Source organism: Argiope bruennichi, chromosome 10 (genome assembly GCF_947563725.1).
Source record: "Argiope bruennichi chromosome 10, qqArgBrue1.1, whole genome shotgun sequence".
NCBI classification, from domain to species: domain Eukaryota; kingdom Metazoa; phylum Arthropoda; class Arachnida; order Araneae; family Araneidae; genus Argiope; species Argiope bruennichi.
This window is the reverse complement of record NC_079160.1, coordinates 97,953,851-97,968,395: the sequence shown is the minus strand read 5'-3', so window position 1 is coordinate 97,968,395 and position 14,545 is coordinate 97,953,851. Positions and strand designations below refer to the sequence as shown.

The following is a 14,545-nucleotide window of genomic DNA, read 5'->3' as shown; positions in this document are numbered from 1 at the left end:
TGTGTTTTCAAAACTTCGCCCTTATATTTATTTATTGACTATTTGCATGATTCGTATGGTTAATTAGATTTTATATTACATTCTAAATTAAAATTCTTTTGTTGATAATCTTGATAATTATAATATTTTAAAAAACTTTTTCTTTATTTCAGGAAGATTCTTAATGCAGAGCATCAATGTATGTTCTTCAAAGACTTCTTACCAATTCTTTTGACACCTCGTATAATGGATGCATTCGATTTGACGGTGCCAGAAGGTGAAAATGGTATTGAATACAATTCAAGTGTTATACCTGGTACATGGAACGAGTTCGCAATCAGTTCATTCAGACTTCACAGTATGGTTCGTAGAGAAATCGGTTCATTGAATCTTCGGTTCAAACAAACTTTTTTAAATCCCCTTCTTATTCGCGAAGGACATATGACCGAAATAATCAGTGGTATACGCCAAATTCCAGCTGAGCAATATGACCGTTACATGATTCAAGATTTTACAGATTTCTTGTACGAGTAAGTTACCAATTAAACTAGTTTATACATTTTTATGCTATTGTTATTAGTGCATGAAAAATTTAGTATAAAGCTCGAAATTATTGGTGTCTTAATAGTTACTGGGCTAGAATTGAAATGTTTTATTTTGTGCATGAAAAATTTTAAATTTCGTCATATAATTTCTGGACATTCAGCATAAATTTTATTTCTTAAGAAATATGTTCATTTTCTTTTTTTTTCTAAGCGATTAAATGCATCATATAGCTTCTCTCTTCTTTATTTTTAAATTTGTTTCCCTAGCTTGTAGCCTTCACACTACTTCCCGGTTATGAATAACATATTTATTTCCCAACAAAATAATTTTTTTATGACAAATAGATACATATAAACATACTTTTACAAAATCATAGCCGAAAAAGAAGAAACTTTTAAAAGTTTAACATCCCAGGTGGTATAATTTAGAAGGAAACGATGATAAAAAGTCGTCTATTTGCATTGTGATACAAGAGCAAAGTCAGAATTTTTCGTTTTAATGGTTTTATTATGAGATTCCGATATGGATTTTATTGACACGTACCGACTCAGGAAAGGGAATCTTAGGTATCTTTGAAACGACTGCAAAGGTGTTAGGGATTTTTGTCCCTTCGCTCGTGGCGTGGGAGAAAAAGAAAAAGGGATTATTTTAGAACGTGTGTCGGCAATAATTAAATAAAAAAAGGGGGGATCGGATAAATAAATAAGAGAAAATTGTGCAATAAAGAAGTATGGACTAATTAAAAATTAAAAAATAGGACAGTAATTAAGAAAAAAAAATTAGATTAAAAAGATATATAATAAAAAGTATATGCAAATGTCTAATTTACTGTAGCGAATAATAATATTTCAGTAATACATTTTTTTTTAATTTTATGAATATCAGGTAAATATAGATTCATACTATTATAACCTAGAGCAATTTCAATCATAAGTGGTCACTTCATATTTTATTTCCCATAGGATCTTTTCTAAATGATTAATTATTTATTAATCATTTTATAATTAATTTGAGAAAAGTCCAAATATCTATGTAATTTTGTGCATCAAAGAATAAATCAAGAATCAACAAAATAAACTCTGACTATGTAATAATTTTGTTAAAAAAATGACAGAAGGTATACACATTGAAGACTACTGTTAAATTTTTGTTTTAATTTCTCGTTCATAAAAATTTAAATTAGAAGTTCTATATATTGCCCATATAAATCGAGAAAAGCAGATATTTAACTTTGATTTTTATATTAACCACAATATGTAAAATACAAATAAGCTGGATATATTGAATTTAATCATTATTAATTAGAATACTGGGCGTACAAAAAATTTAATTAATATAATATAAACTGCAAAAGTACTTTTATATATGCATATATGGGCCTAAAGTGACGACTTCAGAGGCATGAACATATGAACTAGATATGAAAGGAGTCCATTCAGCAAACTTGAGTGTGGTTATTATGATATCAATATGGGTCTCACTGATTGGCCAATTTTTTTCTTACAGGAACATCAGAATGTATCCGTTTATAATAATTCAAAATTATTTGCCCTGTGGACTTCATATCTTCAGGTTATTTATTATGATATCAGATGTGTTATGAATACTGGAAAACTTTGATATTGTTCACTAATTTAAGACCATTGAGTAGCCAAAAGTATATTAAAGTTGATAGATACAATGTTTAGTAATTGTTCTGAAAAAGGTTATGAAGATATTCTTATAAGCGATGCTGTAAGTAAAGCAGCATCAGCTACTTGTGTCCATCCACACCCTTTCGTTTGTGTTTATGCAGTCTTTCATACACAAAGGATGTTTATACATTGTGGTTTATAATAGATTAAAGTTCATCATATGAATTTTCGGCCTAGCTATTTAATAAATACAGAGGAACAAATTGACATCTTCTGAAAAAAGCTGAACTAAATTATTACATTTTCAACAAAGCGAACAAAAGTTTATTAAAATAGATTTTGATTGTTAATTCTAGAACTTTTACTACGATTTCTGCAAATATCATTTCATTACATGAAAAATCTGACACTTAAGTAAATTATTTAATGAATGTGATACATTTTTTTTCATTCTCTTATTAGGCCAATTTGCCAAAAAAATATCTCAAAAATATATAAATATTTTTATTTCATATTATTACTTTTTCGTAAATAAAATATAGAGAAAGTATTGTAATTTGAAAAATACATTTTTACGTAATGTCTGTTTATCCGCTGTAAATTACAAAGATAACTCAAAATTTAATTTGGTGCATAGTCTTTGCACCAAATTGTAGATTTCTATCAATTTCTGAGCAAAATTAATTCAGAGGAAGTATGTCTGTCCGGCTGTTTAAATATAAGTTACGAGATAACTACAAAACAAAGAAAGATAGATAGATAAACCTAATACCCATATTTATCATCAAAAATATAGATTTGCATCAACATTTCTAGCCAAATCTGTCAAAGGGTTTATCGTCTGTCGGTCAGTGTTTTCACATGATCATTCCAACATGTTAGGACTTAAATATATGAAAATTGGTATGTAAGTTTTTTATTACAATTGTAGTTCTGTGTCAACTTTTGGTTTTATTTTTTTGAAAAATAAATATATCTAAAACATAAATTCTGTTCTCGGCTATTATTAACAGCATAAAACGAATTAATCGCCGGCCAAGGATCACAAGATAGATTCAGTAAAAGTGCTAAATTCGATTCAGAATAGAATATTTCATAGCTATTGCACTACAATGCCATTCAAGTAATTATCTGTCTTACAGAGATTTAAAAAAATTTCAACGGCTTTTTTTCCTACGATTTCTGCAGGTATCAATACATGACAAATCAACATGACTTCAGTACATGGCAAATCAAACAATTTAAGAAAATTCTATAATGGCAGTGATAATTTTTGAATTCTCTTGTTACACCATGTTCACAAAAAATATCTCAAAAATGTATCAATAATGTTTTAGAGAATGTTGTTCTAAAATATTTTTTCTGCAAATACCGCCAATCAATCGTAATAATGCAGAGCATTTAATCTCTAGTTAAGCTGCTTGCTTGCTTGCTGTCTAATCCTCTAAAATCTGTTACTTGTCGGCGACTGCGACTACTCTCACTCTCGACCTTCTCTCAGCTTGATGGTTGGGTTGACGGGGCGCCTAGCCCCGGCAGGGGTTTATCCCCGGTAAGGAGAGACTTCACAGTGCTTTGCTGTCTATACTTTGCCGTGGCCATCTTCGACGAGATTTGGAGATGGCGAGTGTCAGGACTCATTGTGATTGTCTGATATTAGGGTGAGGGGGGGGGTACGTTGCCGTTGGGCTTAGTAAGTTTTTACTGCTTGTGAGCTAGAATTGGCTATTGAGATACTGTTTAATTTGTGTTTGAAAAAATAAAAGTTAGGAAGAAAAACTAAAGGGCTGAGATAAATTAAAGTAGTATATTACGGGGTCTTCTAGAGTTTGTAGATGGTTTATATTTAGGGATTTTAGCTATTGCTTCATTTTCATTCTTATCCATGTTTTTAAAGAAGTTAGTGGCTAGATTTTTAATGAATTTTTTAAGAGGGGGATAGTCTAGGCATAAGTACATATTTGTATTGGGCATGTAGTATTTCATATTGCAGCAATTTCTAATTAAGTTATTTTGCTGGCTTTCAATAAGTCTAAGATAGTCTTGGCAGCATATCCTCACACAGGGCAGGCATAAGTTAATACTGGACGCAAGTAGGCAGAGTAAATAAGCATTTTATTTTGTCTACTCATTTTGGAGTTTAAGGGATAAAAGAGAAATTAAGGGATACAATTTAAGAGTAAGGTCTCGAAACTTTTTAGCTGTGTAAATAAAGTGGGGTTTCCAACTTAATTTACTGTCTAGAATAACGCCTAAATATTTGCATTCCTTAGACCACGGGACAATTTGATTTTTAATTTTAACTGGGGATAAATTCTTTTTACAGTTATTTTCATTAAAAACTATAGCTTCAGTTTTACTAGCATTTATTTCAATTTTCCATTCGACGAACCAGTCCTCAAGGGATTTAATATGTCGGTTTAAAGCTATGGTAATAAAATTTTGATTTTTGTTTCTAGCCAGTATTGCAGTGTTATCAGCGTACATACACAACATAGTGTTAAATTGCTTGGGGATATCATTAATAAACAAGGAAAATAAAATTGGCCCTAGTTTAGATCCTTGAGGTACACCTGCAAGAATAGGTTTTACTTCAGAAATTTCATTGTTTATTTTGATTTTGAAGGATCTGTAACTAAGACCTCCTCTCAGCTTCAGAGTGCCTGTCTTTTGTAGTTCCGGGAGGCGGGGCTATAATCTTCCAGACCAATCAAGGCGTATCTGAGTGTATCTCGGTTCATAGTGGATGGATCGTGAAAGTTCTCGAACTTTCCAGTATTATCCATTTAGTCGCCAAACTCACCAAATTTGTCGCCAAGTTGCCAAATGGTCGCCAAGCTCAGCACGCACAGGACAGATCTTACAACGGTTTTACCGGTTTTTTCCTACGATGACACTATTCGTGACGGGTAGCAAAATTACAGATTTGTAACAATATGCTATAAAGTTTTGAGATGGTCATTTCTATTGATTATCTTAAATAATTCATGAATAGAATTTTACATTTCTATAAATTATAAGAATCTTTAATTATGGCTTAAATAAATATCTATCAATATTCGCAATGATTATTGCTTTTATAAGTTGAAAACCTTCTATTGCAGTCACTACTACAAAATTTTTACATCATCTCTTCTTCCATAGGCAGCCCGGAGTGCCATATGGAAAGGATTTAGCATCATTTAACATCAAGAGAGGCAGAGACCATGGACTAGCTCCTTACGTAGAAGTGGTGAAATTTTGCTCCGAAGGAACAGTCCTCATCTCATCTTTTAATGATCTCTACAAACTGGGATTGATGTCGAAGTCTAACGCTAATCTTTTGAAGCGAGTTTATGCGTAAGAATTTATTTTTATTTTTTTTTACCATTTTATTTAGGTGAGACACTTCTGGAAAGATGAAGATAAGAAATCTAATTTGGTACCTTCAACAGACATGCTGAAAAAAATTTTAGATTTTGATATCAAAGTTTTCTATCTATTATTTTGTGAGAATCTAAAAAAAAATTACCCAAATGATTCTCAGAATTGATTTAAATTTATATTTGCATAGCTAGAAAGTATCCTATGATCCCTAAAATAATTTTATTTCACACTTCTAAAGCCAGGGATTTAAAATATTAGTCAAATTGTGTCAATATTGTTTCTAATACATAAATAGATACCGAGAAGTTTTCGAAGGCGATGTTTTTCAAAATGGTGTGAAATAATTTTCAGTAATTCGAGAATGCTGTCTTATAAATAAAATGTTTCTTACCATTCTATTATTTAAAATAAAGCGGTTTTTCCAATAATATTTACTTTCTCATATGTGTAGTAGAGGAAAAAGTGACGACGTCCTGGCATAGGGGTAGCGCATCTTCCCCATGATTTGGGCGTCCCGGGTTCGAGTCCCGGTTTGGGCATGGTGGTTCTCCTTGTTCTATCTGTGCGATGAGTGAATGTGCTCTACTGTAAAAAGGGGTTGTGCAAGCGAATGAGGAATGCGTGAGTAGTCAAGTCGTACTCTTGGCTCAAGTTGGCTCTTCGATAAAAACAAGAGGTGTTTCCACTTAGGCTTAAATTGGCTGTTTTCGAACAGCGGGCTTGTCCGTGGCAACTGCCATAAGAAACAGCAACAGAGGAAAAAGTTATAGTAATGGCCAAAAAATTTCGAAATCGAAAAGTTCGGTCTTCCTGAGTTCCAGAAACACCTTTTTAGCAAAGTAACTGCCTGTCTGTCTGTTGTAAAAATGATATCCCGAGTATGATTTGAGTTAGATATTTGAAATTCGATATATAGTCTTTTGATCAAATTTGCAGATTTATCAAATTTTGAGCCAAATCTGTTCAGAAGAAGTCCATCAGTACGACCGTTCGAATATAAGTTAATAAGATAATTACAAAATGAAAAGAACTAGATAAATAAAATTCGGTACTCATATTTAAAATCTATAGTGTAGACATATATCACATTTTTAGCCAAATTCAACAATGGATTACAGACCGCCAGTCTGTAATTCAGAAAATGAAGCCGCTATAATATAAAAACGCATTCAGCAACCTAAGCAACCTTGAGTAAACGCAACCTACTGATTTTTTTTATGTGAGTCAAACTACATTGAATTTTCAAAGCATTTTGTTGGATTTTACTGAGGACATATTATAGAATCGTCCTGATTCCTATTGATTGCTGATTTTGAAACACTGGTTATTTAATAATCGTAACTACATAAATAAAATTGTAACTATTTTTTTTTATTTTATTGTTTTTTTCTTCTTAATATTCCAGAGCAGTGGAGGACATAGACATGTGGGTGGGCATGAATTTGGAAGAGCATATGCCCGGTTCTCCACTGGGTCCCTCCGCTGTCTGTATTAATGCCAAACAGTTCTATTTTATGCAAAAAGGGGATCGTTTCTACTTCGACATCGTAGGCCCGGAGGCGCCGTTTACTTCAGGTAAAATATTCTTTCATGAAATATTGCTTTTAATAATCCTGTATTTTTAATTTTGAATAAAAAGAAAATGCACTGTGCACTCAGTACAGATATCGATTCTGAATAAACTAGTTGTAAAATGAAATTACTTAATTGAAAAAGAAAATGCACTGTGCACTCAGTACCGATATCGAATTTGAATAAACTAGTTGTAAAATGAAATTACTTAATTGAAAAAGAAAATGCACTGTGCACTCAGTACAAATATTGAATTTGAATAAACTAGCTGTAAAACGAAATTATTTAATTGAAATAGAAAATTCATTCTTATCTCAAAATCTGGATGCTGACGACATGCAGTTGTTGATGAGTCAGTGAGATAGTACCAAAATTTATAAAATCATCCTTTTTTGCCAAATTTAACCAAATTATCGGTAAACTTTATTTAATTCAGACTTGGCTAGTTTTTACAACTGTATAGTCACTTGAGACTTTTAATTCTAAATATCAGTTTTAGACCTCAGGATTTGTTAGAGAAGAGGAATGTGATTTCCTCTTCTTTTCAGGAGATAACTTCTTTTAAGACTTCTCTTAGACTTTTTATCTAAATTTACCTGTTTTTGTATTCTCTGGTAAATTTACCTGCTTTGATCTCGTAAATTTACTTGTTTTGATCTGGTAAATTAACCTGCTTTGATCTCATAAATTTACTTGTTTTGATCTGGTAAATTAACCTTCTTTGATCTCATAAATTTACTTGTTTTGATCTGGTAAATTAACCTGCTTTGATCTCGTAAATTTACTTGTTTTGATCTGGTAAATTAACCTGCTTTGATCTCATAAATTTACTTGTTTTGATCTGGTAAATTTACCTGTTTATATCTGCTTATTAGCAAGGAAGTTTGTCATCATTTATTGGGTGATATAATACAGTAGAGAAATAAATTCACCCAAAGAATTATTAGAAGCCTACCTGGTAAGGAAAATGGAACAATAAATTCTACAGATTTGACATCTGTATAAGACTCAAAGAAAAAGTTAAGGTACCAAAAAAACGATTACTGGTGGTTCTTGTTTTTTAAAGAGTTTGCTCTTAATAATTTAGCAATAAATGAATAAACTTTTATTTTTACAATCTTATAAATTACTCTCATTTCATTGATTCACTGTTTTAAAAAGAAATTGTTCCAAGTTTCCATCTAGATTTAAAATTTAAAAAAAAAAAAAACATGCAATTTTTCTTTTGAAGAAATATTTTCCACCAAATTTGCATAACTAAAAAAGCATTTCATCTATAGAAATTTCAATTTTTTTCTGAATTAACTGACTCAGTAGAGGAACATTCTCATTAGTTACTTCAAGAGGTTTTATACATACCTAAATGTTTTATACATACCTAAATGTTTTATACATACATAAGAGGTTTTATACATACATAAGAGGTTTTGTACATAACTAGAGGTTTTATACATACAAAAGAGGTTTTATACATACCTAGAGGTTTTATACATACCTAGTTTTCTCTTTTAAGAGCAGAGATACCTAGAGGTATCTCTGCTCTTAAAAGGGAAAACTATACCTACCATACCTAGGTTTATACATACTATACCTACCATACCTAGAGGTTTTATACATACATAAAAGGTTTTATACATACATAAGAGGTTTTATACATACATAAGAGGTTTTATACATACCTAGTTTTCTCTTTTAAGAGCAAAGAAATTCTGTGAAGAAATAATCTTTGTTCCAAACCTAGTATAACAACACAGAAATCCCTAAGAATGAATTGATTCAAAGAAATATTGGAAAGTTATTGCCTTTAAGAAAAAAGTTTTAAATATAATAATTATTGTTATTTTTTCAGAGCAAAGGAAGGCTATCAAACAGAGCTCATGGGCCCGAATCTTGTGTGACAACACTCATATTTCACAAGTCACGAAGAATCCATTTCTTCTTCCCAGCGATGAGTAAGTGACTTTATAGTTTTCTGCATGAAGCTTGTAAAGATAAATTAAACCATCTGTAGTAGTGTTTGTAATAAGAGCCTAGGCATGAGCTTATAATCTAGTTCCATTTACATTAGAAAGGCACTTGACATATACTTAGAAAGAATATAAGCGATCATTTTCGTGGTTCTTTTTAAATGACCAAAAACCACAATTATTTTCATGATTTATTCACTAAAACAAGTTTTTATTTTTACTTATTTAGATATTAATTTTTATATTTTGGTTACATTTTTGTGAGGTGGGGAAAATTGCTGCCAGACAAATATATCGTGATAGAAAATTTAGTTTGAATGTACGGCTCACTTTTTTAATTTTAAATGATTTGGAAACTTAATACTTGTACTTTTTCCAATCCCAATGGGGATAATTATTTTATTTCATAGTGTTTTGGTAAATTTTAAATATAGAAACAAACTATCTGTGATAATGCTTCTTCCAACAGTATGATGAAGTGATTTTTGCCACAATGCACACTGCATATTGTCCATTATTTTCATTAACGTATCTACTTCCATTTTTTTCTATATATGGAAAGTCATTAAATGAATATTTTGACTGGTCACCAGGTGTCATTTAAAACTTGATGCCAAATTTATATGGTTTCTATGGTATATAATTTGTAAAGGGGTTATATATCTTTCCTTGGAATAGTTTTTCGTCTTCTATTATGTATTGACATGATAAAACAAAAAAATTTCAATAAAAATGCTCTAGATTTCAGATACTTAAGCAAGTTGATTTGCTCAAAGTCGTTTGAAATCTGTTGGCTTTGGATCGTGAAATAAATGTTTCAGGATTTATTTGAATGAACTCGGAGTAATTCTTTCAAGACTAAAATCTTTTTCAAGTCTTTCAACATAAATAATGCTTGGTAGTATCCTTTTAGTAGTAAAAGCATCTGATCACTTAAATATGTGTTCCAATGCGGATCCTTTAAATATGTGTTCCAATGCAAATCCTTTAAGGGTTTGTAAGGCTTTACTTCTGTGCAGTGTTGTACGAAATGCAGAATTTTTTGGTTTGGAAGAACATGAACTTTTAAAACTCCCAAGCATTATGTGCTTAGTGACAAATGAACTCGTTCCAAGAACTTCTTTCAGTGTGAACGTATAATGTGAACGTCTTCTTAAGGAAAGAATATCAATTAATCAGAATCCCGTGTGATAGTATCTGTATTCGTATTCGAGTGTTTGTAGTATATATTATTCCTTTTGTTGCTTTTTTTTTTCTCATTTCACTCATTTTGATTATTTCGCATGAATGCTGTTCTTGAGTTTTTCCTAGTAATCTATTTTTCTTGTAAACTCTCTTCTTAATTATCTTTGATTTTGTTCCGGTGAAATGCTTGCTGATAGGATATTGTTGTTATCAATGGATTTTATTGTTTTTTGATTCAAAGCAGAAATCATTTTATGCAATTTGTATGATAAAGAAGCATTCATCCGCTCAATCTGACTCATTTGCATCGTCAGAATTTATTCATCTTGCTGCAAATTAGTTTTCAAATTTGAGTCGGAATCAGTTTTAGATAAATTATGCAAATCTAGTCACTTTTCGTTTAACAACAATTCTTTGTGACATAACTTATGTATATGTATTACAAAAAGGAAAGGAAAAGGAAATGGAAAGGAAAATTTTATGCAAAAGGAAATGAAAGAAATTATCATCAGTAATTCCAATAAAGCAAATACTTTTGAGCAAAAAAAAAAAAAAAAACCCTTTTGAACCCCCTTCTTAATTATCTTTGATTTTCTTCCGGTGAAATGTTTGCTAACAGGACATCGTTGTCATAAATGGATTTTATTGTTTTATGATTCAAAGCAGAAATCCTTTCATGCAATTTCTATGATAAAGAAGCATTCATCCGCTCAAGCTGACTCATTTGCATCGTCAGAATTTATTCATCTTGCTGTAAATTAGTTTTCAAATTTGAGTCGGAATCAGTTTTAGATAAATTATGCAAATCTAGTCACTTTTCGTTTAACAACAATTCTTTGTGACATAACTTATGTATATGTATTACAAAAAGGAAAGGAAAAGGAAATGGAAAGAAAAGGCAAAAGGAAATGAAAGAAATCATCATCAGTAATTCCAATAAAGCAAATACTTTTGAGCAAAAAAAAAAGAAAAAAAAAAAGCTTGTAACTCTCAAACCGACAGTGTTTTCTACCATAGGTACTTATCTTTACCTTTTTCTTTCAAATCATGTGCAAACCTCTTAAAATGAAAGAAAATTGTGAGTAGATGGCTAAAAATAGAATGAACAATTCAACATAAGCTGCCATGTTTGCTCAACTTTTAAGATAACAGCAATCAGACTTTCTAATCTTACATATTTATAGAATCAATAATAATGATGCAAAAACAGATTTTTTTTATTCCATATGTTTTTTATGAATAATTAGGGAAATCCAGTGAGCAAGGAAAAGATTTAAGCCTAAGCAAAGAAAACATGACCGTTTGGAATTATACTAACTTTTAATGATGCTGCCATCTTTGTAATATTAACGAGATTGCAAAAAAAAAAAAAAAAATGTTTTATTGAGTTATTTGTAAAATTGTCTCAAATATTTAGGATTAAAATCATGAATTTCATGACTTGAAAAAGGAAATGAAACTTTTTTTCTTTTTTTATGGTATTTCGAACGTGTTTCAAATCGGAATATTTGGTCGAATTTATAGTATTAAGGTTACTTTTTGTAACTTACTTATTTCGTAATTGGGGGCGTAGCCAATCTCAATAAATTCAGCATAGACACTTTAATGAAAATAAATGTTATGTCCCCAGAAATACGAGACGTGACCCTGTATATTTTTGCTTACAAAATGCTCCACTAAATAGTTTAAGTCAAACTTCTTAAAATGAAAAAGTAAAAGAAAAAGGCGAAGAGATAAGAAGAACGCATTTGAGCCGGTACACAATTTCTCGAAATTTAACATAGCAGAAATGCAAACGATATAAAGCGTATTATAATTTAACAATGATGGGTTAATTTTTGGATGAAAAATCCAGTACATCACAGAGAAGATCCCTACGAGATGTTTTGAATACCTATTTGTAGGTGATCCTTGGTAAAGTCTTCAAGAATGATTTTTTTTCCAAATCCCCTTATCTATTTATGCACTATAATCTTCAATTTTTTAAACCTTTTTTTTTTTTTTTTTTCTTACTCTGAATAATCTGTGTATAGTTTAACAAATATATTATATTTCCTCTTGAAATATTTTTAACATATATTTAACATTTTGACCTTTTTTTATTGGCCAATTGAGTAAAAAACTCTGTTATAGTATAAATTGTCATTAACACAGATATATCAGGGATTCAGTACTTATTCTATTAACATCCTTAAAGAATTGATTTTCGAAGATCTCTTAAAAAATTGTGCTTTATAAGAATGAATACAAAAGTAATGGTTGATTTGTTTCATTTTTATTCAAATTTAATTTCGTGTAAACATAACATCACAATATAACTATTTTTAGATTAAAAATGTCCAGTGTTTGTTAAATATGCAACATTTTAGCTGAAGGTTTCGGTGCCTTAGAAAGAGCTTTAGATCTTTTCTTGCAACATCCAATTGATTGAATATTGCAATTGATGGACATTGATTCTGCCATCAACACAATTAATTCTATGATGTTGAATTAATTCCATGAGGAATCGGAAGGGGAGTAGAACTTGTTAATATCTAAATTATTAAGTTTAAATTAAATATCAAATTTTTAAATTATTAATATTATCATTAACCAAACTATTAAATTAAAACCTAAGAGGTGGTGCCATCCCTTAAGAAAATTAGACATAAAATATTTTTCATTAAATTAACCTTTGAATCAGAAGTTCTAAATAAGAATACATATCTTCTGATATTACAAAATTAAAGCGACATCTATACTATAAAAATGTGCAGCAAAACATTGAAAATAGAAGTATTATTACATCTTTGCGCAGGTTTACTGCTAAAACACTGCTTAATAGTAGAAATAATATATTTTTTACTATAATATTAAATGTTACTATTAAAATTATTGATTAAATAGTGATTTTCAGATGAGAGAAATTAAATACATTTTGATTTAGTATTATAAAATAAATTCTGCTTCATTCTGTCTAATATAACCCTTCTAAATTTTATTCTGGAAGGGCAATATATAAAAATAACTTTATTTTAAGCACTGTTAACTTTTTCTATGAACTTTACTTTTAACAAAGCATGTGTGAGTATACACATATTTGAAATCTATTTCAATGTAAATCAGTTTTCATAATAGAAAATTCTGTGTTGTTGCTTATTTGTGAAATTTTTTTATTTACATATTTTTTATTTTTATTTTAGTAATACTAACGTACCATGCAGTGAAATTCCCAAGATTGATCTCACGTTGTGGAAAGACGAAGGAAACGACACTATTCGTTCACCCCAATACTAGATTCAACATCATTTTTAACATTGAAAGAAACTCGTTGTATTTAAATAAAGTTAATGAAAATGAAATTTCTAATTTTTGTTATTGCTTATTTAACACTAAAGATAAGCTTTATTACAGTAGAGTTTTGATAACAAAATACTTAATATATGTGTATATAGGTGGGAATACGAAATGTAAAGCATTAACTGACGATAAATAGAAATAAATGAATATTAGAATACCTTAAGAAAATTATTTAAATGAGATTTTTTGGCTATTTTTGATATTAAATTTGACTATATTAAGTTTCAAAATGAATTTCGCGCAAAGTGCAAATATTAAAACTTCCATTAAATTTAATCTGCTTGATATTCATAATTAGCTTCCAATTCATGTGCAATAGATGCCAAATCTTAATTGTTAAGAATCATTTCGCCTTTATGAATCGACTTTGTTATATTCATTTAAGACAAATTTGAATACAAAAAGATTTTGAAATTTTTTTCTAATTCTAAATGATATTGATTTCCTCTTAATTATTCGCGCCCAATGGCTTTTAAAACAGCAGTAACTTTTCATAGCAGAAGTAATTTCTATTTTAAATATTATCGTTTATTTCAGATATGTCTGCAGATAGCTATATAATATATACACTTATTCACTCAGCGTTCTGGAATCTCTAAAATCTTTACATGTTCGCAGCCATCCTTTACTTTTAAACATTTTAAACTTGTATGACAAACTTATCTGGAAGGTCTTTCAAATAATTTTATACTGGGTCCCCGCACATGTGGGAATTCCGGTAGATGAAAAGACTCGTAGGGCAGCTAAATTGGCAACTACTTTCTAATGAAGTATTCCTCTTTCTGATTATAAGATATATATATATCACTTTTGGCATTCCAAATGGGAAACTAAATGGGACCCACAAATTCGTAATAAGATTCATACAATTAAGCCTACAATAGATCTCCGGCACACTTTACACAGCAGAAAACTGGGCACAATTTTAACTAGGCTGAAGATTGGATTGGACACAAA

General features: G+C 30.0%; 1 protein-coding gene across 1 annotated transcript in view; it reads left to right on the top strand.

Moving 5' to 3' along the window:
• The window catches only part of LOC129988925 (peroxidase-like), a 44,987-nt gene extending 31,390 nt beyond the window's left edge, over positions 1–13,597 (top strand). Inside the window, exons 9-13 of the mRNA XM_056097210.1 lie at positions 153–509; positions 5,304–5,498; positions 6,931–7,100; positions 8,947–9,049; positions 13,432–13,597. Coding sequence (XP_055953185.1) covers positions 153–509; positions 5,304–5,498; positions 6,931–7,100; positions 8,947–9,049; positions 13,432–13,525 — 919 coding nt within the window. The 3' untranslated portion in view covers positions 13,526–13,597. The remainder of the gene's footprint in view (positions 1–152; positions 510–5,303; positions 5,499–6,930; positions 7,101–8,946; positions 9,050–13,431) is intronic.
• The last annotated feature ends 948 nt before the right edge of the window (positions 13,598–14,545 follow it).